This window comes from Sminthopsis crassicaudata, chromosome 3 (assembly GCF_048593235.1).
Source record: "Sminthopsis crassicaudata isolate SCR6 chromosome 3, ASM4859323v1, whole genome shotgun sequence".
Lineage (NCBI taxonomy): Eukaryota > Metazoa > Chordata > Mammalia > Dasyuromorphia > Dasyuridae > Sminthopsis > Sminthopsis crassicaudata.
The window spans coordinates 66,380,930-66,401,730 of NC_133619.1; the positions used below are offsets into that span (position 1 = coordinate 66,380,930).

General features: G+C 36.4%; 3 protein-coding genes across 5 annotated transcripts in view; 2 read left to right on the forward strand and 1 right to left on the reverse strand.

The window, feature by feature from the left end:
* LOC141560506 (peroxisomal trans-2-enoyl-CoA reductase-like) overlaps positions 1 to 1,743 on the forward strand; it is a 34,074-nt gene extending 32,331 nt beyond the window's left edge. The window contains exon 9 of the mRNA XM_074298745.1: positions 204 to 1,743. The gene's annotated coding sequence lies outside the window, so the exon portion shown is untranslated. The remainder of the gene's footprint in view (positions 1 to 203) is intronic.
* Positions 1 to 14,746, reverse strand: TMEM169 (transmembrane protein 169). 2 transcript variants are annotated; one of them, XM_074298750.1, is made up of 3 exons: positions 14,611 to 14,746; positions 4,014 to 4,410; positions 1 to 794 (listed from the first exon to the last, which is right to left on the reverse strand). In XM_074298750.1, the coding sequence occupies exons 2-3, from the start codon at positions 4,285 to 4,287 to the stop codon at positions 172 to 174; spliced, it is 897 nt and encodes a 298-aa protein (XP_074154851.1). In that variant the 5' UTR covers positions 4,288 to 4,410; positions 14,611 to 14,746; the 3' UTR covers positions 1 to 171. The 2 variants fall into 2 exon arrangements, with proteins under 2 accessions (XP_074154851.1, XP_074154850.1); XM_074298749.1 differs by having other exon boundaries at positions 14,550 to 14,686.
* PECR (peroxisomal trans-2-enoyl-CoA reductase) overlaps positions 14,565 to 20,801 on the forward strand; it is a 15,877-nt gene continuing 9,640 nt past the window's right edge. The window contains exons 1-2 of one of the 2 annotated variants that reach the window (XM_074298743.1): positions 14,565 to 14,734; positions 19,665 to 19,798. In XM_074298743.1, the coding sequence (XP_074154844.1) occupies positions 14,584 to 14,734; positions 19,665 to 19,798 (285 nt within the window). In that variant the 5' untranslated portion in view covers positions 14,565 to 14,583. Of the gene's footprint in view, positions 15,067 to 19,664; positions 19,799 to 20,801 lie in introns of both variants that reach the window. The other variant, XM_074298744.1, reaches the window with a different exon arrangement.

Sequence of the window (20,801 nt, forward strand, 5' to 3'; positions counted from 1 at the left end):
TTAGAAATAACGTCTAGGGAAAAGTAAATTTACTGAGAAGAATAAGGAAGGTATCATTGGTCCAGTATTGTTCCCATGTACTCTTTACAACTTTGAAATGGCACAGAAAGAGTCATACTGTTGGTCCACTCTGGAAAGCTGGGGTTTGGTGTAGGGGAAGAAATGGGGCAGTTAGACAGCAGAGGTTTCTTCCCCTTGAGTAGGATCCTTGGTGGAGAGGCTGCCAGAGATGTTATCAGACTCCAGCAGTTCAACAATACTGTAGGGTGAGCAGTCTTCCAAGCCAAGCTTGCTACAGAGCCAGCCACAGAAGCCCTTCTCCATGTCCCGGGCAGCTAGCCACCATGCTCCCCAAGACCACGACAGCTGGACCACAGCAGCATAGAGACCCAGAGAAGAAGCCACAGCCATGATGAGGACTGGATAAAAAAGGATGAGGCAGGGACAGCAGGAGATCTTGTGCCAAAAAGTCCTCTCTTCATTGTATACCAGGAAAATGTTGTACCAAGTGATGGTTCCATAGTAGAAAGAAACAATGAAAGAAAGGACAAATATCACCGGCAGGCAGACCACTGTCCACAAGACCACGTGAGGACCACGGTCTGCTCCAATTTGGCAGGTTTTCTTTCCCTCTGGGGCAGCATCGTTTGTTAATTCTTTCGACTTGGTCAATTCCTGTAGCTCCTTCTCTGTTAAAGTAACATGGATGTCTACCATCTGACCCTTTTTCTTACCTCGGGTGATGGTGCCTGTTAATGTGACATAGCGGCTGTCTTGGGGTATATTCCACAAACCTGCAGGAATAAAAGAGGAAAAAGTCAAGGCCAGATCATGAAATTCTCATCACCTCATTTGCCATATTTCAGATGGAAATTTCTCAAGACCTATCATTGTACTGCCAGTCATGAAACAGTTGGCTTGCTCAAGCAGATCTTTGGACCTTTGTATATGTGTGATAAGAACATTTGTCAAAACTGAAGTTCAGTTAGCTTTGGTAAGAGTTTAGATTTGTGAAAAAGTTTAGTTATTCAGTAAATTCATCATGATAAAATATAAGAGTATGCTCATTACTTTGTAAACTTTTAAAGTATTACAGAAAAGTGAGTTATTATTATTGAGATGCAGCATATTGGAAAAGTATACTGTTAGGAGAAAGAGATGTTAATCAGTGCTCTGACTTTCACTAGTTGTGGGCCATGAGCAACCAGGAAGCCTCCTTGAGCCTTAGTTTATTCATCCATAGGGATTAGGACTAGATTTATAATGTTACTTGTATGTGAAAATGTGAAAATCCTAACTGAACAATCACTATCAATTAATGGATGTCAGCATTTTCTCTGCAACTTAGTCCTAGAGAGTTGGGTTTTAAGAAGTTGCTCACAGCATTAAGGTGATATTATCAGTATGTGTTCCAGTGGAATCACTTTCCCACTGCTTTATAGAGTAGGAATAATGACTCTTTGAAGATGATTTTGATAAAAGTGATATGTTCATCTTTAAGCAATGTATATATATGAACTCCGGAATTACCACAGACTTCGGCTTTTTCTTCCAGAGTACAATCAATATATTTATTGTTTCTTCTTTTACTTAACTTCAATGTGATTACTTGACACTTCTAATAATGTTAGAAAATCATACTAATTTCATGCATCTATTCATTCAATGACATTTTTATCATAATTTTTAACTTTAACAAAAATCTTTCAAAAACATGTATGCAATAATTAAAAAAAAAACAAATAAATAAATGTAACACACAGAGGGACTCTTTCCTTCATACTTGCACATGGTTCCATTCCAACAAGTTCCCTTAGGGTCCAACATACTTTGTCCATCAAATCATCAGTAATGACACTTTTCTCCCATATGTGTTTACTTTTACTAATAATTCACAAGATAAAACCAAATAAAAATAAATGTATTTCAACCAATCAATCAGTCTTTATAAACCTGGAACTAGTACTAGCACAGACCCTGTGCTAAGCAGGGAAAATGAAATCTTACAGTTAAAAAAAGTAATGATAAACCATCTCCTCCATAGAATTTTGGAACATCATTGCCCATAAACAAACATATCAGGTGAAAAAATAAACACACCTCAAGCACACATTGATAAACATACATATAAGAAACATGTGTGGCCAGGATATATATGTGGAAAAACAATGGAAGCCTACTATTGGTTGTGTTGTTGATTTTATCTCTCTGGGTCTCCTCTCCCAAGGCATAAGGCCTCTGTAGGTAATTTGAATGTGAGATGTTATCACTGTTGGGCATGGTACCATGTGCTGGGTTTCAAAAATACATGATTTACCTGTGCTCCTTTAATCCCATGCTCACTGCTAGTCACTATCTGGCCTTTTTCCATTGGGCACAATGGAAACCTCTAAAGTTTACCTTCTGCTAAAGTCCTTAATTAGCCAAGGTGCTCCCTTTTCACCATTTATATTTTAGTTTAACAAGCAGAAATTTAAATTTCAGATCATCTTACATAGATAAGGAAACTGAGGAAAAACAGAATTAAGTGATTTGCCCACAGTCACACAACTAATAATTGATTGAGACCAAATTTCAACTCAGGAAGATGAGTCTTTTTAACTTCAGGCCCATAATTTTATCCACTATGATACTTAGAGGGCCTGGTTCCCTGTTGTAGAATTGTAATCCCATCTCACTTGTGACAGCACTATACTAAAGAGGACTACTTATTCCCACCACACATTTTTGATTGATTATTTTATGTTTTACAAATATTTTCTAGAGAAATACTGGGGAAATACTTGTGATAATTCTATCAGGTAAAATCTTACATTCAGAATCTAAAAACAAAATGAAATAAAACTGATGCATGTCTCAAATCTAATAATGCATACTTCCCAATGAGGTAATTGTCAGAGGACATGATCAGATTTTTTTTCCTAAGGAAGAAATAAATTTACTAACATAAAAAGAAGCTCAGATAAATAAAAATCAACAACTTCATACTCATTAGAAAGGAAAGATGGGGGAGTGATATTTTAATGTTTTACAAATTGCCTAAGATTTTCAGATAATATTCACAAAACATGATATTTTAATATCTTCATTGCTAATACTTATACCTGGGTATTACTATCTGATCAACTATTGTACCCTTAGGATTTCCAGTCTTTTCCATTAGCTGAACTCTTCCATATGTGTTGTCTCCCCAAATAAACATGTGAGTTCTGTGAAAATAATGAGTGAGTATATCTTTTTATCTTCAGTACTTAGCCCAGTTCATGGTAAGTACTCAATAAATGCTCATTCATTCACTTTCTTTTTCATGCCTTGTTGCTATAGAATATTTTCTTAAAATGATCTTAACTAGGAGTAGCAAGAATGGACATCCTTGCTTAACAATAGTTTTTAATGGAAATGATTTTAGTTTTTTTTTTTCTGTGCTAATTTTTGAAAACTATAAAGTCAACTCTGAAAAACCTTTGACCATATGGTCAAAGTGAAAGGACACATCCATTCTTGTATTATTATATACATGAACAAAACCTTTCAGTGAGGAAAATGATATGCTATCAGATACAAAAATCCTATTAGATGGTTTTAGGATCATGGATCATATAATCAGAAGCTAAAACTAGAAGGAACCTCAAAGACCATTTTTTCCAATCCTCTCATTTTTCAAATGAAGACATAGAAGAACTTCAAAATCAGGATTTGAACCCAAATTCTCTGATTCCAGAGTCTGATTTCAGAGCCATGCTTCTCTCAATTGTGTCTTGAGAATATACATTGTGGAAGAGGTTGATTTGGGTGTTTGTCTGCAAAAATGTACAATGTCAAAAGCAAAACATCAATTTTTATTGAATAATCAGCCTAAAAGCAGTCACCCCTACTTTTCTAAGTACAGATAAGAAAGAAGACAAATCTTTAAATACTTCTAAAGGAAATGAACCAAATGGTAGAAACTGATTGATTTCCTAAATGGTCATTTTTCTCTGGAATGGGAGAACACTGACCCCAGAGAAACTTACCCTCAGCCATAGGGTGACCAAGGAACTTGTCCCCCTCCTCCTCTACAGGACGTTCTCCTTCTTCATATTCTTCCTGTTCCTCCTCTGCTTTTTCATTTTCTAACCGATAGACAATAATAGATTCTGGCCGAGATTCCTTCTTTTTCTTTTTCCTTCGGCCTATTGTGGCTTCTCCATCTAGGGCCAGGGCAGCAGCCACTACCTTCCTGAGGGAGCCATGATGAGGACTTGGTGGCTGACTCTTTTCCTCTACAGTCATAGGCTCCTCCATCATAGGGCTGATCCAAGCTAATTCTTGAGAAGTGTTTTTCCTAGAGATAAGTTTACAATTCACACATCACAGAGTCTCTGCTTGGGTGATGTTGAGCAACAGATACCCCATATCTATGAAGAAAGCCTGGAAGAGGAAAAAAAATCATATCTATCAATGAGGAAACGAAATAAATGAAAGGAAAAAACTCAGAAAATTTAGTTTCTTCAAGTCCTAATTCAAGATTTTACATTCCTAAGCACTATGATCCTGGGAAAGGTATGGTCATATGAAGTGTTTGATTGTTACATATTAGAATTAATATCTCAGGATACTAACTATCTCAGGACTCATCTAGCCTAACAACTATCTAGATTAAACTCCTTAACAATTTCCCTGTCAGATAATAGCATGAGCAGTGAAGAAATCTTTATCCTGAGGCAGTCTATTCTGATTTTTTGATAGCTCAAATTGTTAGGAAGTTTTCTATAACATTGAGATGAAATTTTTTTGTTACTTCTATTCACTGTAACTAGTTCTACCTTGGGATGGGAACAAAAAGAAGTAGTTTGCTTTATATTTATGAAAAACCCTTCAAATATTTAAGTGAATGAATGAATGAAAACCAAGTATTATGGATTAATTCTAGGTTACGGATTAGTTCTAGGTACTGTGTTAAGCACTGGTGATACAAAAGAGAGATACTGCTTAGTCTTAGAAAGCTTACATTCTAAGAGAAAACAACACATGTATAGGAATGGAAGTAGGAAAAGGTGTTTTGGTTTGGGAGGATAAAAGAATAGTTATGTGGAACTATAGAACAGTTAACTGAAATGGACTTTCTAGAAAGAAATAATAGGATTGGTTTGATTACCATCTCCAGAGCAAAAGATGAAAAAACTGTAGGTGGAGGAGATAGGAGAGGTTGGAAGTAGCAGCATGGCAGGAGAATAACCAGAGTTAAATGTCTTCCTTAAAATTTCTCTGTAAAAAATCATATGCTTATTTTGTGTGTTAATTAGCCATATTTCAGTATCTAATTGCTATATGCTACAATATCTTCATTTAATAATTTTTTTTAGTTGTTGTAATGTGAATACATGGACAATTGCTTTGGGGGCAGGGAGGAATGAAATGTTACTGACAATAGTACCAGTCAATGGCAAACTGCTCCATGAGGAAACTGAGGCAGACAGGGTTAAATACCTTGTCCAGGATCACATAGCTAGTAAGTCTGAACTAGCTTCCTGACTCCAGGCTCAATGATCTATCCTCTTCACTACATAGCTATTTTATTATGGTTCCTTCAACTTTTAGGAACATCTTTAATTGGGTTGGGAAGAAAACAACACAACTGGCAGAACAAACAAGATGATTATCTAAGATGATTATCAGTAATAAAAGTTCAAGAATTGATTACATGAATTCCCATGGGTATGCTTCCCATTTTAATTAGCTAGTAGATAATTACTTTTTAGTGCAGGATATTTACTAAGGTGTCATAGTATACAATATCATTTCCCTATAAAAGTCTAGGACACATTTTTCCCAAAGTACATATAGCTCAATAGGAAAGATGGGTTCAAACATGATGGTGAAGCACACATATAATATACATTTGTGACAAAAAGATAACTCATAGCTCCTAGTTACTGAAGTCCTGTCTTAAGTTCATAGCTGACATTTCTTTTTGATGCAAGTTATCCACACTTCTTAAAGCTGCACTATTCCTTTGTTGGCAATCTTGCCATATGTTTATGCCCATCTTTGTCTTCAATATGTCTCTCTGCTTCTAAATGAATGTATTCCTCCTTTTTTAGATACTCTCATCTTCAGTGACCCTTCCTCCTTCTTACTTAATCTTAGCCAGTGTTCTCCAAAGTTCCATCTTCAACGCTTTTTCTGCATTCTAGAGAAATTTTTCCCATTTTAACAATGGAAAAGATACATAGGATCATAGATCTGGAACTGGAAGAGACTTTAAAGAGCACCTATCTTAATTCTTTTACTTGATAAAAAATTATATATATATTTTCCCCCCAGGGAAAGATTGACCTTAAGTGATTCCCATGTCAAAATTGTGCTAGAATGGAAGCTCCCATGCCATATGTTGTGAATGGAATATGGGGAACACTAGAGGCTATTGTACATTTTTTCTCATAGCACATAATAGTCACATGATAGTTCTCTTCCTTATGTTAGCACTTCAAGTTATCAAAAGTGCCTAAGACTTAGGTATTCTGTGAAAATTGAAGCCTTTCTAAAAATCAATGGTAATAATTATGGTGGCTGTTACTTGAGTAGAAGAAGAAATCAGATCTAACTTTCTACACTCAGAAGGGCTCTCATGCTGAAAAGGATAACGAGCCATTTTTCTTCTTTATCTAAAGAGGAAAGAACAAGAGGGTCTTTGATTACATATAAAGGAAAGTCTTCTTGATAGTGAGGGTACTTAGAATTAAAAAAGAAATAATTGAGGCAAGCTGTAGTACTGTCTTCCATTGAGAGGGTCTAAAAACAGAAGAAGAATCTCTGGCTTGGGTGCTGATTTTGCTTGAATACAAGGAGATGACCTGGCTGTCTCTTCTGCACTGCTGTCACCATTCACATTTTTTTGATTCTAAATGTAGAATCCTCCATAATCAGTTGGCAGGAGGAGCATCTGTTAAATTGTGGAGGAAATGCATGAATTTGTGCGACAGAGAGCAAACAGCAACAATGTCTTAGAAAATGAAAAACAAGTTTTCCAGTTTAAAAAAAATTCCTGGTAACTGGGTGTCTGAAGGGGAGATAATGAAAGTGTAGCAGCTACATTAACCTTTCTCCTGAAGAGGAAGGGCCCTTGGAAACCTTGTCAAGTAAGCAAGCATTTCATAAATACTTTGTTATGTGCAGACACTGGACCATTCACTGTAGATACAAAGAAAGTCATAAAGTAGTCTCTGTTTTCAATAAATTAATGGAGGAGACAATATACAAACAATGATGTACAAACAACATATGAGGGTGTGTGTATGCACACATATTATTCTGGTAAAAGTTGATATTTTAGCTGTCTTGAAGAAAGATAGGACATAAAGATAAGGATGCAGAGAATTGCAAACATGGGAAACAGCCTGGAAATAGCAAAAGCAGATGGCTTTTTTGATTAAAGTACTTAAATTCCATTGTGAAGTGGTTTCCCTAAAGATGATGACACTACATAAGAAGTGGGTTATGATTAGAAGCAAATCTCTCTCTACCTTCTAGCTTAAGTAGAAGCATAGCCAGATTAAGGGAAATAATGATTAAAAAAAAAAAAAAAAACAAAAAAAAAACAAACAGTTCCTTTTTTTCCCCTTAAGAACAAAATAGCCTCTGAACTACAAAATCTAATGTTATTTCACTCTCACTAGAAGGAAGAACTCACTAATATCTTATCTTTTATTCTTCCTGTTCAACTTTCAGTACAGTTTTTCTAACTTAGAATCCTTTCTATTAAAAAATTTAATTTAATTGTTCCATATTTGATAACTCTAAAGCAGTTTTTTAAATGCCCAAAGTAATAAGATCAATGATTTCTATATGTGAGAACTTAGAAATTCAATTGATGTTATCTGAAATTTATTGTTTGTGTTATTGTGTTTCTAAATTGCATTATATTTCTAAATCTATATTGTAGAATTTGAGAGGCCTTTGAAAGCCAGAAATGCTTTTAGACAAAACTTGTCTTTTAATTTGGATTCTGTTATGCTTCCATTGGGATTTTTAAAAGGTGTGATAAAAAATAGATATTTGAAAACTTTTTTTTCATTTTGTCAATATTTTATTTTTCCAATAGATGTAAAGATAGTTTTCAACATTCATTTTTGTAAGACTTTGTTTTTCAAATTTTTTCCCTCCATCCCCTCTGTATGTAGTGCCAGAGAAACTGAGGCAAAATAGAGATTAGAGAGTTTTTAATATTTCACTTGAAAGGGAGAGATTTACTGGAGGCAGGGAAGAATTCATTCTGCCTCCAGGGCTGAGTGAGACTATGGTCTCCAAGAATCTAGTAGCAATGTGAGTTCTCAATGACATATATATATATGCATGCAGTTCCAAGCTTTCAGGGAGTAAATGGAAGCAGGGGTGGAGTCAGAGCACAGAGATCTGGAACGAACTATCAATCTGGTTGTGACAGGGGGAGGGGGTGGGAGAAGGCACCGAAAATGACAGAATAGGGGGAGGCATTGGACAGACTTATAAGTAAGGAAGATCTAGGGTCATGAGGTCTAAGATAGAAAGTTTTTTCCCTAATCTGGATAATGATGATTAGGAGGGAGGAGTGGTGCAGGATTGAGCAGAACAATTTAAGGGAAACTGAGGAAGGATAATTAGGGAAACTGAGGCAGGACAATTAAAGGAATTGTGGCAGGACATCTCCTTCTTCCTATCCCCAAGACAGCAAGTAATCTGATATAGGTTAAATATGTGGAAAATTGTTAATTATTTAATGAGATATATTTAGTTATAAAACAGGTAATACTACTACTACTATTACTATTTTTTATAATAGCAATTTTCCCATTTGAAAATGTTGGCAATTATGAAAGTGTGTAAGTAGTAAGATTCAATATATTAATGAAGAGTCAACAATCAAGTATTTCCTGTATGTCTGAAGCCCCAGCCTCTGGATAGTTTTAATTTATAAATAAAGAATTAATGAAGTTATGGAAATATTAGGAAAAATATTCAAGCTTTAAGTTGTGGTTACTGAAATTTTGCTACATAAGATAAAATTCCTGGGGCTATTATTGAGTTATTTTGAGCTTTTGATTATAAGCATAGTTGTGTGAATTGTCATAAAGCCAATAATGGAAAAAGGCATGTGCTACAGTCTGAAAACTGCTAAAAGTGGATGTCTGTGTTGAGAGAGGTTTGGGGGAACCACCTCAAGCACAGTCTAAGTAGTATCCTCATGACTCTATTTCCCCTTTGATTTGTTTCCTTGTTGAAAGGAAAATTCCTATCCAGTTAATCCTGAGATTTGCCCTGTGCCTGGCAACAAAAACAGCAAGGGTATTACAATAAAACAACATTGTTATAACTATGTCCCACTTTTTTCTTTTATAGCAAATTTCTATAATCAAGAAGTTTTGTAAATTCAACACTCTATCTATTAAATAACAGATTGATACTGGAACATCTCTGAGTTACTATAATAGGATTAAAATATTACCATCTTAAAAATTTCTGCATTTATAGTCAAATTATGATATAGGAATTATATCCTCCAAAGGGGAAAATGATTATACAAAGTAATAAAACAAAATTGTAATGTAAAAGTATTCTAATTAAATGGAATAGAAAATTTTAAGAAAAGCAACAGGATTAGATTGTTTTCTCTAAGAATTATAAATAGATGTATATTATTGGCTTCCACATTTTTTCATATAGGTTTTGAGTATGTTTTGATAATAAGTTCTCAAAACTGGATTAAGGATTTATTAATTAAGGATTAACTGGATTTTTACACATAAATTGTAATGATAATGGTACAGAAAGTAAAATTAATTTCTCATTTTTTAAAGTATCTGTCAAATAATTTTAAAAGACAAGAATTCATTTTATGGTTGGACTCTCATACATTTTAAAAATATTCTTACGTCAGGTACAGGATTTAGCTAAGAAGAGAAACAGAAATGGTATATAAACTGAAACTCTCTGAAGTTTCAAAATTAGAGAACCAAATTTAAGTGATTATACTAAATTATATTAAGTAATAGATACTTAGGATCATATAACTACATGAACATCTGGGACTCAAAATATACTGGTCAAATGGATATTAAGAATGAGTTACTAGGATATAAGGAGACTTAATGTTAATTAATATTGGTAATAATAACTGAATTGCTTTGTTCCAAGATGCTTATGTTTAAGTTTTATTGGTCACCTTAGTGACATGTAGATCTCTCTTAGAACCAGTACATTGTGAGCCCTCTAAGTAGTTTGAGCTGTACCTAATTTAATATAATTATGTCTTATATGGCAATTATGTGAAAACCTTATTGCATTGTTTGAGCCTAGCCTTTTATGGCTGAAAAACTGCTTTATGTCTATGTGCTACTTAAAAACTTATGTTATGCTAACCAGAAACTCAGATCCAAAGATTAATGCAAGGAGTTTTCTCACAATTATCCATCTTAAGCAACCCAAATATCTTGTCTGAAAACTAGCAACTTAGCAATCAATCATTGTTTTTAAATGCCCCTATCAGATCTTCCAACTACTCCCATAGCTGCCAAACTTGTGGATGTGTAGTTATATGTCTAACCACCTGATTCAAGCATGAGTTGGCATTTTCTCCCCCTACATTCTAGTTTCCCCATCCTTTTCAGCTTGCAAGCAAACAATGCTAGCAATGAAAGTCTGGGAAATACTTTCCTGATAGGTCTCCTCAAGGAACTAAGCCCCTAGGCAACTGGAGGAGGAGGGCTTACCATGCTGGGGCAGAGGCAGTGCTTTACAAACACAAAAGTGGGTTGTACCATGACATAATCATTCTTAGGTCTAGAGTAGCAGTTCTCAAGGCAGGCTCAAGTGTGACCAATGAAGGCATTCCTGGGTCCTTTGGGAAGTCTTCCAGTTGATTGTCTCACAGCAGGGTACAAAACTAGACTTAGCATGACAGTATATAATTTGGTTCACTTAGCATTTAAAGAAACAGGGATTGTGAACAGGTTAAGAGATATAATCGATCACTTGCCTCTTGCTCTCAAGTTCCTAGAAAATAGGGGGAATTTCCTCAGAGAGTATCTGATGCTGGTCAAAGCAATATACTTTTTAAAAGAGTGAGATCATCCAGAACCAAAGTATTTTGCTATGTCAAGCTCAGAGGACAGTTTGCTTTCTGGGCCTTAGCTCTGGGAAATAAGTGTCTTTATAATGTTTAACACTTCCCCTCTTTGACCAAAGGTAAGGGGTGTGAAAGAACCAATATGGCCAATAAAGGAGAAGTAGGTATAAGCAAAAATGCCAAAGGGGCCATTTGAGCTTGGATGAGAATCATTATTGAGTATTAGAAATGCAAATTAAAATAATTCTGAGCTACTACCTCATACAGATCAGATTGGTTAATATGGAAAGGAAAATGACAAAGGTTGAAGAGGAAATAGGAAAAGTAAGACACTGGTGCACTAGTGGTAAAGTTGTTTACTGATCCAACTATTCTGGAGAGGAATTTGGAACTAAACCCAAAGAGCTATAAAAGCATGACAAAGTAATACTTCTAGTAGTATTGTACTAGTTTGTACTATTATAGTACCTCTTTAAGTAGTGGAGAAGAATTGGAAATTAATAGGATGCTCATCAATTAGGAAATGGCAGAAAAAGTCCTGATGTATGATTGTGATGGAATTTTATTATATGATAAGAAATGGTAAGTAGCATGTTCTCAGGAAAACCTAAAAAGACTTACACAAACAAATGAAAAGTAAAGTGAGCAAAACCAAGGGAATATTATACATAATAAAATCAATGTTGTATAATGATCAGCTGTGAATGACTTAGTTATTCTCAACAATACATTGAACCAGGGTAATTCCAAATGATTTAGGCTGAAAAATACTCTCCATCTTCAGAGAAAGAACTAATGGTGTTTGATTGTAAATCAAAGCATATGTTTCCTTTGCTTTCGTATTTTCTTGAGGTCTTTTTTTTTTTTTTTGGTCAATTTTCTTTCACAGCTTGACTAAGTTTGAAACATGTTTTGCATGACTGCACATGTATGTCAAATTGCTTGCCTTCTCAATGAGGGTGGAGGGAATGGAGCTAGGGAGAGAATTTTAAATTCAAAAAAATTTTAAGTGAATGTTAAAAATTGTTTTTATATGTAATGGGGAAAATAAAATATTAAATAAATAACAAAAAAAAACAATAAAAAGTATAATATTCATCAGGAGTAGAGCAACAAGGTGGTGCAGTGGATAGAGTGCCAGGTCTCGAACCAGGAAGCTTCAACTTCCTGAGTTTAAATCTGGCCTTAGACATTTTACTAGCTCTGGCAACTCACTAAACCTGTTTATCTCAGTTTCCTTTCTGTAAAACGAGCTGGAGAAAAAAATGGGAAATCTCACTAGTATTTTTGCCAGGAAAATGTCAAATGGAGTCACAAAAAGTCAGATACTGAAAAATAAGAGGGGTTTTGAGGGACAAAAGCTCTGGAATAAAGTTTCTGTTACAAAATTGATATATATTAATATATATATAGGACTGGGCGCCTAGTGGGGAATGGAATGCTGGGGCAGAGTAGTGGAAAAATATACTCCACTGAAATGCAGGTGAACAGCTGGGATATAAAGACAATCTTTGAGAATTGCCTGGGAGCACTGTGAAGTGACTTGTCCAATGTATCCCAGAAAGGCAAGATTTGATCTGAGTCTTCACTTGTTCCCTCTGTTTTTCTTGATAAGTCTTCATAAATTGGAATGGCTTTGAGAAGAACTCTAGTGATCAATCTGCTATCTGAGATTTAATCACAAAGTTCATTACAAGGTGATGAAATTTCTAACCACTTTCAAAGACCATCTACTAAGACAGACAGGAAAATGAGACAACCCTCCATCAGGCCATCACTGGAATAGCATGATTAGGTGAAAAGACTGTCAGACTTGAAGTCTAGGAGACCTGAATTCAAAAGTCTTCTCTAAAAATCCCTAGCTGTGAGAAAAGAGGGCAAATCAATTCCTCGAAGTCTTGGTTTTTTCATTTGTAAAATAGCAATACTCTCATAGGGTTATTGTGAGAATTAAATGAGATAATAAGTGAAAAATATTTTTAATAACTTTTGAAGGGAACAGCAGGTATCAGCTAGCAATATAACATAATTGACTTTCTACCATTTCAGAGTGAAAATCTTTTGAGTGTTCTTTCAGATTTTTTTTTTTGAAAGAGAAGCCCATTATCTTTTTCAAAGGGCATGAACTACCAGCTGTGCTCTACAAAGAAAGGGGAAAAACTCTACTACTACTAAATTAGAATGGATGATATAGAAAATGATACAAGATGATAGGAAGGGGATAGGGACTGCTGTTTTCTAGGAACTGAAGTCCCAGAGGCTGGGTAGCCTTGTAGTGGAGGGAGCTATGAAATCCTATCTACTAGACCAGTCAGATTTTCAACATATCTTATGAAACCACATTAAAAATCTGGGTGGCATGCTTTTATGATTTTTATATTTAGTTTTTGTAGAGGTATAAGACTTACTAGAGAAAAAGATTACCTTCTCAAAAATCACTTTAAAAAGATTTATGTTGCTGTCTTTTTGTTATCAAATTGCTTATCTTTTCTCTTGATTTTCAACCCCCCACTTTCAACCCCCTTACAGAACGAGAGCTTATAACAATTGACCTTTAAAAGAAGCATCCTTCCTATTCTGTTGAGGACATCCCTTAGGCATATCACACAGCCCTGCCAAATTTCCAAATAAAGACAGATACTTCTCCAGATCAGATCACCTTGTATACCCCTACTGTGTTGCAGACATGAAATAAGATTAACAACAACAATAATAATCAATATAATCCAACACTCAATTTGACACAAAATGATCAGGAAAAATCAAATTGTAGTCCTGTCTGGCTCTCTTGCATCATCCAGGAATAGGTAAGAAAGCTCCTCCCGACTCTATCTCACATACTTGCAGAGATGAAAACTGTCCAGCATGGTCCCTTTTTAAGAAGAATCCGTTATCAAGCAGCCAGAGGTGAAATTGCCTCATCCCAGATGCTGCTGAATCCATCATCCCTCACCTCCTTTCTTCCCTGTGCAAAAGATAAGGCGCTGGCCTAAGAGAACAGGGAGATACTCATCATTTTTACAGGGACTCTTCCATTACGGTTCAATGTGTAAGCAGATGCAAACGCCAAGTCACCTTTCCAAGCCCTCAAGCCAGAAACTGGGGGAAGATCGGGATGGATTCGACCCGCTGTCCCTATCACCGCCTTCTTTGACAAAGCTGCTTTTTTTTTTTTTTTTTTTTTTGCCTCCTGTCCCCTAGGCTGCTGTCCACAAGACCAGCAAGGGCATCCCTAGAGGAGAAGGGAAGGGAACAAAAGCCAATTAATTCTAGTCCCAGTTGGTGCATCCAGAGATGCATGGATTGTCTTTATCCAAGAGCAACAATGGAAATGGATTTTTCTTTTAACTGAGGAAAATGCATTCCATTCCCCACTAGGCGCCCAGTCCTATATATATATTAATATATATCAATGTTAAAACAAACAAACATGAAGACAGAACAAAAGGGAGCCAGACTCTCTCACCTGAGGCTGCACCTGGATCGGGGGCGGGGAGAGGATGCAGGGATTGCGGGAACCGCCTCACCTCTCTGCTCAGTGTTTAGAGATCCCTCTGCTGGTGTCTGGGCAAAGCATAGCGCGAGGGTGGGGCGAACATCCAGATCGGGCTTGCTGGGCTAGGATCCTTCTCCTCTCCAGACGATCACAAGGTGCGAAAGTGGGTGGCCCTGCGGGGGCGGGGAATTGGTCCTATTTTAGGATTTTCGGTCCACCGTTAAGCTGTTGTGGACTCTGACCAGGAGCTGATAAAAAGCCCAGAAGGCGAGCAGACTGTCCGGTTGCTGTGGGTCGGTTGCTCTGCCTGTCTGTCCGTGGGCCTGGGAGCCATCGCTCTGTGGGTTAGAGACAAAGCAGGCCATGGGGTCAGTGGCGGGGATCAAGAGCTGCCTGGCGGCGGGGTTGTTGCGGAACCAAGTGGCTATCGTCACCGGCGGCGGCACTGGCATCGGCAAGGCCATAGCCAGCGAGCTGCTGCACCTAGGTGTGTCTGTGTGCCCGGCCCGGCCCGGGGTGCAGGGGAGGGGGCAGAACTGGGGACACCGAGCAGGAGGGGCAGAGGATCCTGGGAGATGCAGGTGCAGATTGAGGGATGCTGAGAGCGAAAAAGACAGAGCGGGGGAGAAAGAAGGCTCTGAGGCAAAAGGATACAGGCAGAAGGCTAGCAGCTGGTGGGATACTAGGAATGAGAGTGCGGGGAATGGGGAGAAGGGCTTAGGGTGATGTGGGACAGGAACTGAGGATACAATGTGAGGAGAGAAAAAGGGGCGAAAGGTAGGAGTTGGTGGGACACTAGGAGGCGAGGGAGGAGGAAACTTGAAAAAGGGCCAGGCAGGAGAGGGAACTGCGGGGACTTGGGGAGAAGGACAAGGGGCTGGCACTGAGAGGGGGTGGAGCTACCGTGACTAGAAGTGGGGAGCCAATGACGGGAGAGGAACGGGGTTTTCTTGAGAAGGCCAGAAATTCTGGAATCTGGAAGTGAGGAGAGGGACTAGTTGGAGGGAGGCTGTGGGGACAAGATCATTAGGGAGAAGGCAGTGGGTGGCGGCTGTGGGGGAATTTACTCTTCTGAGACCTGGGGACCTCTGGGAGAGGCGTACTGCTAAGGGACCCAGTAATTGTGGAGCCCACATAGGAGGCCAAAGTGAAAGCAGGGGGGAAAGCTGGTGGTAATATCAACTTTCGAGATTATAAGGTTTACTTTTTGTATCATTTCGAGCCTTTAATCCGGGACCAAAAGGCAGCATTCTGCCCACAATTTAAGATAAATTATTAACAACTTTCACAGTAGAGAAAGGAAACATTAATCAAAGGAGGAAAGGGAAAACTTCTGGGGAATATTTGCCAAATAGCTGGCTAGTTTGTTACTGGAATGAGAAGAAAGTCCCTGTGGAGGGTCAATAGATGAAAGGAAATTTAAAAAAATACTTTTTTTTTTCCTGAGGCAATTGGGGGTAAGTGACTTCACTAGGGTCACACAGCTAGGAAATATTAAATATCTGAGGTTGGATTTGAACCCAAGTTCTCCTGACCTCAGGGCTGGTGCTCTATCCACTATACCATCTAGCTGCCCTGCAAGTACATTTTAAGAATAGTGAAAGTGGTCTCTTTAGACAAAATTCCAAGGTTGAGGTAACCTTTTAGAGCAGACTTCAGCTTATCTCTTGTCTAAAGACAGTAAGCATTCACTACAACACTGGAGCAGACTCTCAACTTCTACAGTGTTCTTGCAATGTTCATCATATTATATTTCTTCTTTAAAGGCAGTGGAGACTTTCTATTATTAGAACATCAGATGGTTGGGGTTGGGGGAGGCCTTGATATTATTGGTTCATGAAAGTGTTGCTAGATGATTGTGGTTCCTATCTGGGGCCAGTTTGGCTTGGAGTTAACTGTGATTTGAATTTCAGTCATGCTTTGCACTCATTTGCTTCTGTTACTGTGGACAAGCCTTTAACTTCATCTTTAGATTTCTCCTCCGGAACATGTAGAAAATGCTTCTAGTTTCTACCTGTCAAAGTTGTTGAGTAGATCAAATCACAGAATATGACACCCCTTCTCTTAAATGCTTCTCAAACGTTACTATATCTTTCTTTTCTTATTCTTTTTTAATAAGGAAAATGTTTTTAATACTAATATTTAACTTTTTCTCAATATAGTTTTATTTTCCAAAGTACATGTAAAAATAGTTTTCAGCATTTATTTTTGTAAGATTTTGTGTTCTAATTTTTTTTTTCCTTCCCTCCTCCCCCTCCCCAAGAGAGCAGGCAACCTGTTATAGATTAAATATATGCAATTCTTTTAAACATATTTCCACATTTGTCATATTGTGCAAGAAAAATCAGACCAGAAAGTAAGAAAAAAAAACAAATATAAAAGGTAAAAATAGTATGCTTTGATTCATATTCAATATCTATAGTTTTCTCTCTGGATGCAGATGGTATTTTCCATCCCAAGTCTACTGGAATTGCCTTGAATCACCACATTGTTGAGAAAAGCCAAGTTCATCACGGTTGATCATCACATAATCTTGTTACTGCATACGCTCTTCTCCTGGTTCTGCTTACTTCACTCAGCATCATCTTCTTTCTAAGAATTTTCTGAAATCAACCTGCTCATCATTTCTTATAGAACAATAATATTTGATTACATTTGTGTATCATATGAATGATACATATGATATACATACATACATATATATGAATGTACATAACTTATTCAGCCATTCCCCATCTGATGAGAATACTCTCAATTTCCAATTCCTTGCCACTACAAAAAAGCTGTTACAAACATTTTTGCATATGTGCATCCTCTAAATTTTTGCCCTGGGTTTCTCTTCTTTCTCTTCTTTGCTCCCTTGTGATTTGATTCATAGTCCTCACCTATTTTCAATTATCATCTCTGTGGATGACTCCAAACTCTATATGCTCCTCTCTCTCCTGAGTCCTTGATCTACATGTCCACTTACCTAGTGGGGATTTTTGCAGATAAGTCCACTAGGATCTGTGACTCAGCACATCCAAATCTGAGCCCATCCTCCTCATCTTATCTCAACCTCCTCTCCTTCCAGTATCCCTAGTTCTGTTTGGCCACAATCACCCACCTTTTTACTCAAATTTGAAGCCTCAAACAATAATTCTTTCTTCTGTTTCCTTTAGTCCTAATATCTATTTAGTTGCCCAAATCCTACCTATTCTCCCTGTGAAAATTTTCTCATGGCCATCTCCTCAACTCTATTAGCTCTCATGTTCCCCTTTATAATTTTTTTGCCCTGGACTTTTAATTGCTCTCTACTTCCATTCTTTCTTTTAGTCACTCCATCCATTTAAATAACTGCCAAAATCATCTTTTTCAATCCCCAGAGCTGACATAACTTTTCTGCTCAAAAAATTTAATGGTTCATCATTGCATTTATGATAAAATATAAAAATTTTAGTCTTGTACTCAAGGCTCTCTACATTCTTTCCCTACATGACCTTTCTAATCCAATTTATCTCTGTTCTCTTTTATGTATTCTATGTGCCAGCCAAGATAAGCAGTTGTTCCTTGACTTTGTCCTGTCTTTACTCATTCATGATGATCATTCCCCAAACAGGATGTACATTTTCTCTATAACTTCAGCTGTTGAAATCCCTCTCTGTTAGGTCCAGTCTAGGTCCTGCCTCCTCTATTTAGCCAAGTCAGCTGAAAGGGATCCAAGTCTCAAATTTCTTAAAACTCAATGGATTTCTTTTCCTTTGCCCTTGTTCCAAATAAGATTGATAATTAAATGGGTAAAGATCTTATTCTTTCTTTTAAGCATATAAATATTTTGTTAGGTCTGAGTGTGGTTTGTTCAGTTTGGGAAATTCTTGTGTGGAGATTCCCTTTTCCCATGAAGACTTCAATTCCTTTGCAATTTAGAGCCATGGAGAGAGTGGCAGTGAGAGGAGGTTAAGTGATATAGCAGGTATGACAGAAGAGACCTCAGTTCCAGTCTTCCTGATTCTAAGAGCTTGACTCTCTCTCCACTATATCATACTGCTGTTTTGCCTTGCAAATAAAAACTGTTTAATAAATGTTTGTCAAATAAAAGGAGAAGAAAACATTCTTGGCATGAAACTATAATATGAGATCAAAAGCTATTTTCTTACTTTAAATCAATCAATAAACAATAAATAAACACTTATTAAGCACCTGCTTTGTAATGGGCAGTCTTCTAAGTGCTAGAAACAAAAACCTTGGATCTATTCACAAGGAATTTCTTTGTGGCAGGGGCCCTTATTCTGAAGCCAATATATTTCTTTTTTTTTTTTATTCATTTTTCCAAATTATCCCCTCCCTCCCTTCACTCCCTCCTCCCGATGACAGGCAATCCCATACATTTTACATGTGTTACAATATAACCTAGATACAATATATGTGTGTAAATACCATTTTCTTGTTGCATATTAATTATTAGTGAAGCCAATATATTTCAAAGGGTCTTGGATAGACTTCAGGTCCATGAACTTGCCTTTTAAATATTTTGATAAATGAATATTAATATAATTAGTTTTCTTTGTAATCCTGTGTATTTATTTTATATGTTTTAAAAATGATATTCTGAGAAGAGGTCACTAATCTTTATTGCACTGCCAAAGAAGGGTACATGAGAAAAAGGTTGTTACTATAAAGATATAAAAATATCAGCAAACTGTATCATGAATATAGCAATGTGGTAAAGAAACACAAGATATAGGTAAGTTTACATTACCTGAAGAGATCTGTATTTCATAGCCAGACATATCACAGCTTTAGCAATTGAGCACAGAAAAAGTTATTTACATAATGTATTATATATTTGCAGAAACATACTAGACTTTTGAGAGGTCAATATCTTTTCTGTTATAGAGATATCCAGGTCATTCCTGTACAAACTTTAGTTGGGCTTTGATCTATTAATGGAGCAACCAAATGCATTAAGTTATGACTTCACTGAAATATATGTGATTAGTTCTAGACTTTGCAATAGTTAATAAGATTTTTTAAAATTCAATTTTTAATCTTCAATTTTATTCTCTAATAAGATAGTTTTATTTGTTTGCTTGTTTGTTTTACCAGAGTGTAATGTAATTATCGCCTCACGTAAATTTGATAGATTAAAATCTGCAGCAGAAGAATTGAATGCTGCCCGCCAGCCCTCCAACCCAGCCATCATTACTCCTATCCAGTGCAATATTCGAAATGAAGAAGAGGTAAAGCCAATGTATGGAATTTTTTTTTCTTTAAAAGTTATGAAAATTATGTGGAGAGTACCATATGATCCTAAGTACTTCTTTGATATATTTTTCTCCTCCCAATGTACTATTGAGTAGTAAAATGCTTGGGAAATTATTTATTTCTCTTCATCAATTAAATGGATTAATCATGAATAGTTTTTTAAAATCCTTGTTGAAAATTTTCTTTTCTTTTTAAGCATAGTGTTTTCAAAAAAGTAAATCAACAAACATTAAGTACTTCCTATGTGCAAAATACTATGCTAGGAACAGCAAATAAAAAAACCCAATAACCAAATAACTGCAAAATCATCCTCTTTCACACTTACTCCACATATCTAATTCATTTATTAAATGTTTTTGCCTGTTTGTCTACATTCATAACACTTTTCATACATAACTCCTCTCTACTCTTCTCCTACCACCATCATACAGATCTTCCACCATTTATAGTGGTCAATAATTTTGTAATTTTAGTCTTTTTGCCTCAAATCTCCTTCTCTCTTATCCATGTCTGATTCATCTGTTAGTGATTTTCTTTGTTTTTTTTTTTACAATAGTTCAGAATTTTTTTCCTAAGAACTTTAGTTATAAAGTTAGTCAAAATGAAATGTGAAGACAAGCCTATAAAATAGTTGATTACTAACTCTGTGTTGAAAGCAGTGAATTTTCCCCATCACTAAACAAACCAGTTCTAAATTTTTCCTCAGATAAAAGCTTAATAGTACAACCTTCTTTGTCTTATCAAAAGTAATAATAGCTAACATTTATATAGCATTCACTACGTGCCAGGCACTGTGCTAAGTGATTTACAAATGTTACTTCATTTATTCTCACAACTCTTCAAAGTAAGTATTATTATTATCACCATTTTACAAATGAGGAAATGGAGGGGGAAAGAGGTTAAGTGTCTGTCACACAACTAGGAGGTCAGATTCAAATTCGAGTTTTTCTGATTCCAGGACAAGCACTCTATCTGCCA